The sequence below is a fragment of the Ambystoma mexicanum genome, chromosome 4p (genome assembly GCF_040938575.1).
Source record: "Ambystoma mexicanum isolate Mex_15411 chromosome 4p, UKY_AmexF1_1, whole genome shotgun sequence".
Taxonomy (NCBI): domain Eukaryota; kingdom Metazoa; phylum Chordata; class Amphibia; order Caudata; family Ambystomatidae; genus Ambystoma; species Ambystoma mexicanum.
In genome coordinates, this window is record NC_090927.1 from 1197097565 (window position 1) to 1197112399 (window position 14835).

The window sequence follows — 14835 nt, forward strand, 5'->3', positions numbered from 1 at the left end:
TCTATGAAGATATGCAAACACATAGGGAAATCATAGAATGACTGTAGTGAATACGCACAAGACCACGTGCCTCAAATACATAGAGGGAGAAATACAGGCTCTGCTGCACGAAGCACAGAGACGGTGTTCGCAGGCAAGGACAAGGGCGGGTGGAACATTCCTGATTCCCGAGGTAGTAAGCCACCTGCAAGAATGCACAATAAAATCTTTGCAATCGCAGACAGGAGAGCCTCGTCTTGCGGTCTCCGCACACGTGACCCAGCACAGCCTAACAATGGCAATTTACTCGTGGTGAGTAGAGAAGCAGTTCCCAGCAAAGAAGACTGATACATGCGTTCCCCACCAAAACTTGCAACATGAAGGCACTTTCTCAGGCTAGGTGATCAGACCAGTGGCAACAATGGGGACACATTGGCCTTTCCATTACCATGAAAAGGTACACCGAGTGCTGTGAACAGAACAGGGTCCCGGGCCTGGGAGGACCTGCTTTAGCCAAACCAGATGCTCTGATCATGGGGTGGGGTAGATTGTTGCACAGGCCAATGGTCGTCGTGTGACCCTGCAACAATGTAATAGATCATTTTTGGGGATGTCTCAGGCAAAGCCATCTGACATGCTAAATCAATGAGGATCCTAATGTATATTGGCCCTATAGGTAATAGACTCAATCTACTCAATTGGAATACCTCTTAGGCTTTTGGGATGGAGTTGATGTTTTGTGACATTACCAGGGTACAAAACCGGGTGACACCAGGTCAAAGGTTGTGATTGCCGGAGATTTGTGATTTCCTGTGTGATCCCGGTCTATTGGAGAATAAAGACAGTAAACTATGCCCCATGGCCGAGTCTTCTGTTGTTGCCAGGGAGGTTTTGATGGGCCTTAGATATCCTGCTGACTTGTGACATCATTGATGCAAGCCCCGCAGTTCTCTGGCATAATATTACAAATTCACCTACAGAGAAAGGCCACCTAAATAACAGAATCCTTCTAAGATGCACTGGGTGTAGCAACAAAGAATATATATCTTGGAAACAAAGCTCTAAATGGGATCCTGAGGAGAAGGGAAAATTACAGAACATAATTGAAGAGTTACAGAGACTAATCAAAGAAGTCACAATAGACTATCTGAAAATTTCATATCAGTAAACAAGTCTACAGATTGGTATTAAAATATCATCAAGGAGAAGGCAGTCATTCTATGGATATAGGTTAATTCTTATAGTGGTAGGGTCAGTTAGGATAATTTTTGGACAGCAGACCATTTCCTTTTGGGCATGCACGACTGACTGATTAACAAGCACCTTAGTTAGAAATATTGGCATCGACCGCCCATAGAGATACGGAAAGTTAGGCATTATCCTTTACTTTAGTAAAGGTTTCTGAATCAGATCCACACAGAGCTTGTGTTTTTCTTCCAACTCGCTATAGTTGCAAAGAATAAGTTACTTACCAACTGTAACGTTCTTTCGACTGGATGTTCCTCCCACATATTCCTCATCTTGTGATAATTCATTATCTCCAGCTTCGCTGCTTCGGAAAAAAAAAATTCTCGGCAGAGGGCGCTGTGCTCTAGGCCGTGGTGTCGATTGTCCCTCGATGGACTCCGTACTCTGTCGACGTCACCGATGGTATAAATAGCTTGAGCCGCGCCCGTTGCTTCAGTTCTGTTTTTTTAATGAAATATATATATAGGAGGAACACCCAGGCGTGCCCCCTGACCGATACATTCTTCGTGAGAGGAAAGTGTAAGAAAATGTAAAATTGTACTGTGGGGGTAGGATGGGAGGGTCGATGAGGAATACGTGGGAGGAACATCCAGTCGAAAGAACGTTACAGTTGGTAAGTAACTTGTTCTTCGAATGGATTGTGTCCTCCCACGTATTCCTCATCTTGTGATAGGCTCCCATAGCAGTATCAATTTTGGAGGCAGGAGTACTAATTTCAGTTTTCGTGGACAGAATGCAGAACTGCCTTGGCAAATAAACCCTCATTAGAGGAGGCAGTATCCAAACAATAATGTTTAACAAAAGTATGCATCGTTTTCCAGGTTGCAGCTGCACAAATGTCTGCTGCCGGGACTCCCCTCTTTAGAGCCGCAGAATAGCCATTCCCCTTGTAGAATGGGCACAAAGCCAGTCTGGTGGTTCTTTTCCTGCTAATCTGTAGCATTCATCTATGGCTAATATGATCCAGCGGGAAATGGTCTGTTTTGTTACAGATAAGCCTAATTTATGACCAGTATAACCCACAAATAGTTGGTCATCTTGTCTCAATTTAGCCATCCTTGAGATGTAAAAACTAAGAGCCCTCTTGGGATCTAGTCTGTGTAATCTCTCCTCTTCTTTGCCCAGATGAGGAGGAGGATAAAAAGTTGGTAGTACTATTTTTTGTGGCAAATGGAAGTCCGAGACTACTTTTGGCAAGAACGAAGGTTTAACTTTAAGGACTACCTTATTCTTATAAAAAATAGTATATGGTGGTTTACATGAGAGAGCCTGAAGTTCGCTAACCCTGCGGGCTGATGATAGGGCCACAAGAAGGACAGTTTTTAAAGTTAAAAGCCTCAATGGACATGAATGCAGAGGCTCAAAGGGTATGCAGGTGAAGAATTTTAGTACTAAATGTAAATCCCAAGTTAGTACACGAAAAGGTACTGGAGGGTATACATTAGTAAGCCCTTTTAAGAATTGAATTATTAACAGTATTTTGAAATATGAAACCTCTTCCGAGGAGCGCTTGAAAACGGACAGCGCAGCAAGGTATCCTTTGATTGTTCCTATCTGGAGCCCCGGATTAGCTAGATGTAGCAGAAAAGAAAGCACCATTGGGGTGCCACTCTGAAAAGGGTCCACATCCTTGTCTTTGCACCAGTTACTAAACCTGTTCCAGCGACATCAGTACAAAGATTTTGTTGCTGGTCTTCTGGCTGAAAGCAAGATTTCCATTATGTCGTCCGGAAGATCCCAATCCTTGTATCTCAACCGCTCAGAAACCATGCGTGAAGGTTGAGTGTCTTGACCTCTGGATGGAGAACCCGACCTTCCTCTTGCGAGAGAAGATCCTCTCTTTGCGGAAGACGTATTGGAGGGCAGACGGACATGTCTAGAAGGTCCGGGTACCACGTTCTCATGGCCCAATCCGGGGCAATTAGGATCATGGTTTTCCTGAACTTTCTCAACCTCCTGATTACTTGAGAACTCACGGGGACTGGGGGAAACGCGTACAGCAGTGGAAACTTCCACTCCACTACGAATGCGTCTCCCAGAGCTCCTCTTTGAGGAAATTCACTTGAGCAGTACTGATAGCACTTCCGGTTGATCACGGTGGCAAACAGATCCACTTGAGTCCAGAAGGACTTCCTGAGCTATCTCCCACTCGTGAGACACTGTGCTCTGCCTGCTTAGAGCGTCCGCCGCCGTGTTCTTCTCTCCGGCTAGGTGAATTTCCGATAAAGAGATTCCTTCTTGTATTGCCCAGAACCATAGCTGCATTGCCTCTCTGCACAGTGGTAGTGACCCTACTCCTCCTCTTTTGTTGAGGAAGTACATGGCCACCATGTTGTCCGTCATTATCTGGACATTCTTTCCCTGTACAGAGGGCAGAAAGGCCTTCAGAGCTAGTCTGATTTCCTTCAGTTCCAAAAGGTTGATGTGAAGTTTGGAGACCAACGACCGCCGATTGTCAGATCGTTGGTGTGTGCTCCCCACCCCGTGAGTGAGGCGTCCGTCACTACTGTTATCTCCGGCCATGGTTGCCAAAAAGACTCTCCCTTGAGAATGTTGTCGTTGCAAGCCCACCATAGAAGATCCTGAGCAACTGCGCTCAGGACTTGCAGAAGATCCGACATATTCCCTGAGAACTGGGACCATTGAGTTCTGAGTGCCCTTTGAAGGGATCTCATTCTGAACCTGGTCTTTGGTACTAGGAAAATGCAGGAAAATGCAGGATGCCAAGAGGCCGAGCAACCTGAGAAAAATCGAAGGCCGGTAGACGTTGGGCATTCTGGAACTTCGTTACCATCTGCTGGATGTGGAGAGCTCTCACTTCGGGAGGCAAGGCTTTTCCCGAGGAAGTGTCCAAGACTGCTCCAATAAACTGGAGCTTCTGGGATGGTATCATGTGGGACTTCTTGAAATTGAGGGAGAAGCCCAATTTGTGGAGGAAGTGGCATGTGATCGAAAGATGTTCCTGAGCTTGTTCTGGAGAACTTGCTCTGATCAACCAGTCCTCCAGGTGCAGATATATGTGAATACCCCCTCTCCTGCCACATACGCCAACAGTTTGGTGAAAACCCTCAGGGCGGAGGTCAACCCGAATGGCAGAACTCGAAACTGATAATGAGAATTGCCAATCGCGAACCTCAGGTACTTTCTGTGCTTTGGATGGATTGGCACATGAAAGTAAGCATCCTGAAGGTCCAATGATACCAACCAATCTTGGAGTTGGAGAACCTGAAGGATCTGAGTCACCATCTTGAACTTGTCCTTCCTGAGTTTCTCAAGTCCAAGATGGGTCTCAGTGCTCTGTCCTTTTTTGGGATGAGAAAATATGGGGAGTACCAACCCCTGTTCCTCTCCGCTACAGGTACCAGTTCTATGGCACCTTTCTCTAGCAGGGTTAAAATTTCCTGCAACAGGAGCGGATCCGGAATTTTGGCGGAGTTGGCTCCCTGTGGATGATTCTGAGGTCTTTTTAGAAAGCGGAGACAGTAACCTTGGGCTACTGTTACCAGTGCACAAGCATCTGAGGTAATGCCCCGCCATTCCTTCAGATGTTGAAAGATCCTGCCTCCCACTGGTGTTTTGTGTAACAAGGCCTCAGAGGAATTTGGAGGCGGCTGCAGGAGTGGCTGAGGGTACAGATGCCGCTCCTGAGGCTGATTGTGCACCTCTTCCTCATGCTCCACAAGGGAAGTTTCTTTTGCCCCTTTGAGAAGCCGGTCCTCTTCCTCTACCAAAAAAGGAGTAGTATCGAAAAGAACGACCCCTCCAGGAAGATGAGCCGGAATAGGGTTTTAGAGGCTGGCGCAGAGGCGCTAAGTGATTTAGCTGCCGCTTTCGAGGTCTGAAGTTTTTCTAGGCTTTCATCAGCCTTTCTGCCAAAGAGCCTGGAGCCATCAAAGGGCATGTTGAGGAGTCTAGCTTGCACGTCTGGTGCAAACCCCGACTTCCTCAACCACGCAAATCTGCGTAGCACAACGCTTGCAGCCATGGATCTGCTGATATTATCAGCAGTATCCAGTCCAGACTAGAGACATTCCCCCATTGCCTGCTTCCCGTCTTTGACTATATTCAGGAAGCCTTCCCTTTCCTCGCCTTACGGAATATGATCAGCCGCCGCCGAAATACAGTCCCACAGGGTATGGGTAAACCTGGCTAGGGTACAGGTGACATTTGCCGACTTAAGTGCCATACTGTCTGACGTGAAAACTTTACGTGCCCAGGCATCCATTTTTTTATCATCTCTATCTGGAGGGATAGTTGGATAAGCAGTTTGTTTTGAAGTAGATGCTGCCTGAATGACTAAACTCTCTGGAGTCGGATGTTTATTCAAATATTCAGGATCCGTTCCAGCTGGTCTATATTTTCTTGGAAAAGTGCTATCTGCAGCAGCAATAGTTTCTGGTTTCTCCCAGTTTTTCTTCACTGTCCTTTGAAGGTCTCTGTGAAAAGGGAGAACAGGATCTTTCTGAGGTCCCTTGACGATTATATCCGTCATGTCATCTTGTTCAAAAATGGGTGAAGTATTACCATAACCCATATTTCTACTACCCTGGTCATAAGATCCCTGTACCCAGCATCTGCATGCTCTGCAGGATCAGGTTTGGCGAACTCTAATTCTGGAGATGTGTCAACTCCACTGGCAGAATGTAGAGTATCACTCAGGTCTCTAATTCTAGATTCCTGGTCAATAAGTTCCTCAGGAACTTGTCTTGTACCATAAGTAACTCCCAAAGGAGTAACCTCGTCTTCTTCTGAAGCAGACTTCATAAATTGCTGACATAGATTTGAAAAAGTCTGACCTGGGCAAAGGAGTGAATCTCCTTTCTTCCTCTTCCATCTGCTTCGAAGGAATTGGCAAATCCTTCGAAGTTGTCGAAGGCGTCTTCGAAGTCTTCGAAGATGACTTTGATAATGGCGTCGAGGATGTTTTCGGCTTTGGAGTCGAAATTATCAACGCCTAAGGCGTCGACGAAGTCGTCGAACTCTTCGACGATTTGTGTTTCTTGTATGGCACTGGAGAAGTGCTCGACTCTCAAAGAGTCTTTGACGGTTTTCTATCGACTCGAGTTTTTTTGGATTCCTCGACGCTACCGGTCTTTGCCATGGTAGCCTTGGACTTCCCTTTGTCGTCCAATGGAGCGACTTTAGGGGTATGGCTTTTTCGAGGGGGTAGGGCCGCATTCTCGAAAACCTCCATCATCTTTTCGCTGAATTCTTCCCACTTACTGGGAGAATCCGATTTAGTCGGACAACGAATTTCTTCGGTCGAATCTGAAGAAGAAGATGATGAGGGAGATCTATGGCTCCTCTTCATTTTTTTCGTGGCAGGACCTGCAGTCGTCGGTTCGGTGCTGGAACCGAGACACCAGAGACAAATTCGGTGGGGATCGGCGATCGACATCTTAGACCCACAATCTGCACACTTCTTGAACCCAGTCCTGGGTGCCGAAGGCGTTGAAGATGACAACATTTTCTTCACAGAAAATAGAAGCGCGCCGTTCTCCATAGCGAAGCGATCGGAAAAACGGAACTGTAGCAACGGGCGCGGCTCGAGCTATTTATACCATCGGTGACGTCGACAGAGTACAGAGTCCATCGAGGGACAATTGACGCCACGGCCTCGAGCACAGCGCCCTCTGCCAAGAATTTTTTTTTCCGAAGCAGCGAAGCTGGAGATAACGAATTATCACAAGATGAGGAATACGTGGGAGGACACAATCCATTCAAAATATAGATATGCACTTAGTCATCTATATATACGAGCTGGTAATACATTTTCAAAAGAGAAACTAAAATGCATTCACAGGGAATTTACATGTTTTGTGTCTTTCAAAATAATGATTTTACTTTGTTCAGAAGCATCGCTCCATTTGTTATTATAGTTTTATTTCACAGCCAACTTTCCAGTAGTTACCTGGGAAGCAGGATCAAATGTTGCTGTAGTCATAATTCCCCTCACGTTGCTTCCATGTCCCCTTTCTGTCATTGCAAACATCCCTGTAAATTTCTGTTCCTAAAATAATCAAAACAAATTACATCATTTAATCTTTAACACTATGTTTGCATTTTCAATATTTAAAGTAAAATACAGCTGTCACTTAAATGTGCATTAAAAAAATGTACAACCTTATAGAGGTTAAGCAAACAATTACAAGGAACATGCCATGAAGAAACTTGTGGTGGGACCAGAACAGTACAATACAGTGTGTGACTCTCAGGTCAGGTACATAGGTGTACTCTTTACCCCAACTCCCCACTTGCTTCACAGATTGACGATATAAACTGAGCTACTGAACTTCTGGAACATCAACTGGGTTATGCAAAATAAAAGGCTCAATAACGTGCAGATCACAAACGCACTGAGGTACAAGATACTCTTCTTTTTGGTATTCAAAGATGGTTCATGGACAACTGAAGTTAGTTGTTTTTGTGCAGACTCGCCCTATCGTGGTGTCTCATTGACAGGTCTCAGGATGCGGTTTGCAAATTGCTCATCCAGGATTGCTAAGAGTGTGTACCGCACTAGTGGTTAATTTGAAATTCTCTCGGGGGTTGTCAATAAGGGACTCAGTGGGATCGTCCTTCCCTTTTGGGGGCCCCTTTTATATGTGCTTGGTTCAGGCCAAATGACATTACCTCTCACTTCTTGCTAGATTTTGAGTTGCTCACATTTTATAAAATCTGGGGCCCCCTTCAGGGGGCCTGGATGGTTTTTTGAGTACCACCATTTATCATTTCCAAGGGTTGTTTCATGAAGTGGGTGGCTCCTGCTATCCTCCAGATCTACCCACCATTCCTTTCCGGTCACACCACAGATGACTGTCACATGAATGACTCCAGTATTAATTTCCAAGAAATATTAAAATAAGGCATAGTACTGGAATGCTTGGGCGATGATTGAAAATAGTAATCATGAAACCAGGGTAACCCAAAACACTGGTCTCCAACTTCAAACAGAAACTGCAACCTGTGCCCGAAGACATAAGCATTTAAAAAACAAAAAACATGTAATTCAAGGAATCTTAAGTTTGCACCAAGCAGGATTCCTATCCGGAAGAGTTTCTGCAGACAACAGACACTGGGCCTCATTACAAGTTTTACGGTAAATCACCAGTGATTCCGTGATCCCGGTGGCAGTTTTTCTGACAACCGAAATATCAGAATCACCGGCAGATCACAAGCACATGCTTTCCAGCATGCCGGTAACGGTGCCACTGGCATTCCAGAAAAACTGTCAAAAGTCACTGTTTATGCTGCTTCAGCCTTCAAAAATGCCAGTGGCACAGTTTTCAGCAGGCCTAGAACAGAAACACTGGCGAAACCGAAACCGGAAACAATGTTGTTGCAGGAAATGGAAGTTCGCAGGCGCCCATTTTGAAAAACTCAATCCACATAAAATCAATCACATTCTGTAGCCATCCAGATGCTGTAACACTGGCATCCCGTCAAGAGCTGCAAAATCCCAGGTAACCCATGTCCACATGCGTAAACCACTGCTTACGGAGCCAGAATTAAACATGCTCACAGGCACCATTGTGGCCAATGCTGGTGAGCTTTCACATCTGACTGCAGGCACACCAGCCAACTAAGAAAGCTTGTAACATGGGAGGAGGTGGCAAAGAAGGTGTCAGCTGTGGGCCCTGTCCCCAGCACCCAAAAAGATTGCCACAAGTGGGACGACCTCCGGCTGAGAGTCTGCAACCTGCTCTCAGCGTAGAGGAGGGAATGCCTGGCACCAAGCTATGCAAAATGTATTTTTTTGCCTGGCACCTGGTCTTTATATATTGGGGTGGAAGTGGCTGCATGTGAATCTATGAAAGATACCAATACTGCAGAACAGGAGCTACAGATAAGCAACTTTTTCTTCTTCAGCATTGGATCTTTCATACGATCACATGCTTTCAATAGAATTCATAGCAATATAACAGTTTTGACAGTGGTGGTAAGGATTAAGGCATGCCTAACTGGAACATGTGCTGCAAAAATGCTTGTCCCTCTCTTGCTTCCACTGTGTTTGTCCTTCCAGCCAGTAGTACCTTGTAAAGGTGTGGCACAGCGCCCAGGTGGCAGCATGGCAAATATCCACTTGTGGTACTCTCACCCACATTGCTGCAGAGGATGCAGTTGCCCTTGTGGAATGGGCCTGCACCATTCCAGTGTATGGTTTATTCATCTTAATATGACAAAGCGATATCGCTCAGGTTATCTACCTATTAAAACCTTGCTTTAAGATGGCCTTCCTGTTGTTGGAGGGGCCAAAAGCGACAAACACCTGAATAGTTCTCTGGAATGGTTTTATCCAATAGTATTTGATTGCCCTTTTGACGTTCAAGGAATGCAGGGTGACTTCTGCCAGTGAAGTGGCATTCTGAAAGAAGTCTAGAAGTATGATGTTTGAATTGACGTGAAAATCCACAGGTAACTCTGAGATGAACTGGGGGGAGTTCATCTTTAGTATATGCTTTGGTGCCGAAATTGTAAGCGGTGGGAAGGTGCGTAAAATACCCTTCATGAAGCGCATAATTATCCGGTCACTAAATAAAGGAAAATTGCTTTTTCTATTGTGCCTTGATATCCCTGCCAAGTGCATTCAAATAGAAGGGCAAGACAGCCCTTCTTTCGCCAAACCTAACAGATTTGGCAGGAGATGTGCATCTCTACCTCCAGTGGCTGTAGGTTTTGTTGAGCACACAATGAGCAAAACCGTTTTCCATGCATGCCTGTATGACACGTTGGTAGAAACAGGCCTTGCCACATGAAGGATCTTCCTACTTTTTATTTTTTTTATTCAAGAAATTGTTTCAGTTCAATAAACAACTTTTTCAATTATATACATAATTACTGTGATAACGAATACAGGCACCTGAAAATTATCAATTTCACAATAATCTATCATTTACATCGAATAATATACAGGAACAACTCAACAGTTCAATTTAGCTTGTTTACTGCTTGCAGTATCACTGGCAAATCATTATCATAGGTTTGTTTTAACAATTTGTTTGCAATGTTGGAGCAGTCATCTTAATTTAAACTTTTTCCCACTTCCATTTACAACTTCCATCTACTTGTATCAAGTTATGTTCCTTTACAAACTGAATGATGTCAATGATCAAAGAAGTGTTAGAGGTGTTAAAAATTGTTATCCATAGTTCATCATGAGTCAGTATTTGTCGATGTTTAAAATGTCTATGAAGGTATTTCTTTCTCATGTCAACCAATTTGGTACAGTCTATTAGAAGATGTCTCATAGTTTGAACTGAATCAAATACTTCACAGTACGTGCATATCTTGGATAGTTTTGCAGTTCTATCCAGAGAAGCCAATTTTGCTTTCGTAGGTAATAAATTAAACCTAAATCGCAAGAATGCATCCGTGTATTTTCTATCCGGAAATTTAACCAGATACTGTGGTAACACATTCATAGCACGTATTTCGAAGGCACCAAGGTTAACCGCTTGATATTTTTTAATTTGTTCCATTGTATTGATCCAATCGCTTCTCCATAATTTCAGAAGGATCTTCCTACACTCCTCCAAGTGTCCCAACTCAGAAGTCAGGAGTCACACTGTGAGCTTGAGTGATCCCGGATAGTGATGAAGTATTTTTCACCCATTCTTAGACAAGAAGGACAATTTGGAAAAGCGGTCCTTCATTCAGTCCATGAACTGTTAAGACAAAATATAATTCATACTCCCACCACCAAATTATTATTGCTTTGGGAGTGTATCATAAGATGAGGAATATGGGGGAGGACACAATCCATTTGTAGAACAAATTGCCTGGTAACATTCTTTCAATTGGATGTTCCTCCCACGTATTCCTCATTGCCCCTCCCAGCCTACCCCACCGTAGAATTTACATGTCTTTACACGTTACGTTTTCTTGGAGCCTACGGTCTATTGTACGCCTGGTAGTTCCTCTAAAGGAGGGGAAAAACAGAACTGAAGCCAACGGGCGTTGTGTGTGCTATTTATACTAATGATGATATCGACAGTCGAAAGGAGACCTTTCGAGGGGCATTGATTCGACGAGACGCCACACAACGCCCCCTGTCAAAAAAAAATTCAAAGCAGCTAAAGCTGGAAGGATAATTATCATAAAATGAGGAATACATGCGAGGACACAATTCAGTCGAAGTCTATAATATGCTTAGGGGTGATCGGGTTGGAACTAAAGGGGTGGGAGGGCACTTTTCTTTAAGCATACCTCCAAGGTCTCAGCTCTAGATAACTGAGAGGCCCTCTTTGTCAAAACTTAGTCTCGTCTACCATACGTCCATTAGTTTCTTGGTAATATACAGTCCTCCTTATAAGATGCCCCACTTTGAGAAGCATTTTTTAGCCTGTTGCAGTGAAATATTGAAACACTAGAGCCATTTCTTACTAAGTGGTGACTACAACCTATGGGGTGAAAATGATCAGGATGCTGATGCCATTTCCCTTATCCATGCCCTTTAAGCGCTGGGTCTTAGCCAACATGTTAAGTTCGCCACCCATCAGTCAGAAATCTCAAGAACATTACCCCGAAACTCTGGCAAAGAGCGGCTTCCCCTATCTTGCTAATGTCTCAACCCTTTGGGGCATTGACCACCTGGTATCCACCTTTCAACAGGCAATTGGGAAGGCAGCAGACACTCTAGCCGCTTTGAGAGAAAAAAACAGTAAAAGATAAAAAACAGAAGAAACGTTTGGTTTAATACAGAGGTTATCAAAGCCAAACAATCACCAATGTCCCTTTCCTTCTTAAGATCCTGAACAAAATGGTTAATATGCAACTGAAGGAGTTTCCAGAAACAAATGATCTGCTGAGTGTTCATCAATCAGGTCTCCGGGCAAGGCATGGGATGGAGACAGCACTTCCCGACTTAAAATCGGAAGTAACAAGCTTAATTTACGGCAGGCAATTTGCACTCTTAATGCTTCTAGATTTATTTGCTGCATTCGATCTCATAGATCACTCTTTGTTCATCAAAAGGCTGTCAGAGTTTGGCTATTTTTCCAAAAGTGTTGCCTCCTGGATGGGGTCCTTCTTGGCCCCATCAAACGTGTGGTGTACCACAGGGAGCATGCCTCTCACCTACCCTGTTTAATCTTTACATCAGGCCCTTCATAGACCCATTGGACAATATGGGTGCCCGCTACACAAACTATGCAGACGACACCCAGGTCTTGATGTAACTTTCGAGTGATTACACCAAAGACACCCAGATGGTGAATGAAATCTTCGCCTCAATCCAATCCTGGATGATAGCAAACTCATTGGCACTCAACAATGACAAGACCAAGCTGTCTTATGCTCAGTCCCAAGGTTAAAGGAATTGGACTCCCCAAACAAGTGTTTCTGCATTGCTGGCTGCCAAATTCCAGTATCTCCCCACATTTAAACCTCAGGTGTATTTCTCAATTCCCAGCTCACTTTTGACAAGCACACTGCATAATTACGATCTTTGTGTGCTTATCTAAATGCTATACTCAGGCAAATACAACCATATCTTGCTAAGGGGAACTGAGTCGTGATCACCTCCGCACTGGTCAACTTCAAGTTAGTAATAGTCTCTTAGCTGGCATGTCCGTCACTAACATTAACAAATTGTAAATCTCCCAGAATAGAGCTGTTCAGGCAGTTCACGGCCTGGGCAAGTTCCATCATATCCAAAGTGCAAAGGGACCTACACTGGCTCCCAGTGAAAAACAGGATTCTTTATAGATTTTTGACCCTAAATCACAAACGCCTCAATGGATGTGTGCCTTAATACCTAGCACCCTTGCTTCTGAAGGCACCGGTCAAGAGAGTCATGTGCTCCAATCATACACATATTCTGGCCCTTCTACGGAACAAACTCCAGAAATACGGAGGCGCCACCTTTGATTGTTGAGACCCTTAATCATGGAACTAACTTCCTTTGGCCCCAAGATCCATTCCTTAACTGAAACATTTCAAGAAAGCACTAAATACACAACTCCTTGACAAAGGAGTATACAAGTCACTCCTATTAGGGAACTTCACTCTGATGGCTGTGACCCTGGTTCTCTTTCTCTTGATTTTTAGGTGTGTCCTGTTCCCTTGTGTGCTCTGAGGCCTTTATAAAAAAAAAAAATAAAGTAAAGTAAATCATCTATCACTTTGTGAATCACTGGGATTGGAGGGAACGCGCAAGTGAAAAAGTCTTTCCACGGGATTGAGAAAACATCTCCCAGCTAGCCTTCCTGAGGTAGCATGCTTGCGAACAGTGGACACTTTGTTTTGTTGAAAAGAAGTCTACTTGTGGTGGTGTCCAATATTTGGACACCTTTGAGAGTTATTCGTTGCAGAGTTCACATTCTTGGAATTGACTGACCGCTCTGCTGAGCTCGTCGGCCACTGTGTTTTGGACACCTGTCAGGTGATGTGTGAAGGCATCATGAAGTGCGACACAGACAATAGATTCAATATTTAAAACAAAGTCATTTATTAACTCGAATGTCAGGATGGTAGAAGGCCTAACTTGTCCTAAATTAAGAATGGATTTCCGTACCCGTATAAAACTAAGAAAAGTGTGAGTCAAAGAGTTCAACCTAAGTCTTTCTGGTCCAAAACCTATACTTGCCCTCACAACTAAAGCTAAACAATGTGTAGGGATGTCGATAATAGAAGAAATAGTGTTTAAACTCAAAGTTCTGACCTTCTTCCAGCTCGCAGCAATAAAGTTCAACAAAATTACCTTCTCACACTCAAGGTAATACAGTTACATACAATCTTCGGGGCTCCCTTCCCCAACTCCAAGGCAACACAGTTCAAAACAATAAGGTTTAGGCACAGTTATCAGAACACATGGTCCACCCACCACAGGTTGTGCCACCAGGATCACCAGGTTCTTCAGCCTACACAAGTTCTTCTACACATGCTCGAGTGTGCAGTCACCTTAACTTAACTGCTCTTTTGTTGGCCTCTTGGCTTTACATGCAGGCTCACATTTTTCTGGCTTATCCTGGCCAGCCTCTTGGCTCTGCCAACACGTGTCGCACACCTCTTGCCAGTCTTTGGCCTTGCCGTATTGCATTTACTCTTAAAGTTCCCTTTGTAGTGGTTGTGCCCATATTCCACTTTCTATGGCACTCTTTCACACTTTCACACTAGCACTCTTTCTTATATGTAACTTTCATATGGACGTTTCATCTTTGACTGTATCTCGCTTTGCCTATAGAAGAACAAGTTACTTCTTACTTTGTAACGTTCTTTCGATGGGATGTTCCTCCAACGTATTCCTTATCTTCAGCCCTACAGTTAAGGAGCGTAATGTGCCTTCTTTTTACACATATAATTAAAGCAAATACGGATGATTTATTTTTCTACTGCGTACCATGTACGCTGTATTTATTAATTTAAAAAATATTTCTGCCACTAGATGGCACTGCAGCAAGCAAGGTTCCCCATTACCATTCCTATACTTTTATTTTAAAAAGAAACTACTCAGGAGCACTCCTTTTTAAAGTAAAAGTATAGGAATGGTCTGATGCAGGCTGCAGACAGTAGACAGATGGCAAAGCCTTGGCCCACGCCTGCGCATTGAGGTGCAGTGCAATTAATTTCTGCACGTGCCCCTCACTATGCGCAAGCGTGGGCCAGTGA

General features: G+C 44.1%; 1 protein-coding gene across 2 annotated transcripts in view; it reads right to left on the minus strand.

Moving 5' to 3' along the window:
* ACOXL (acyl-CoA oxidase like) overlaps positions 1–14835 on the minus strand; it is a 1650624-nt gene that overhangs the window by 1149044 nt on the left and 486745 nt on the right. For both annotated transcript variants that reach the window (XM_069606843.1, XM_069606844.1), the window contains one exon: positions 7139–7237. In XM_069606843.1, coding sequence (XP_069462944.1) covers positions 7139–7237 — 99 coding nt within the window. The remainder of the gene's footprint in view (positions 1–7138; positions 7238–14835) is intronic.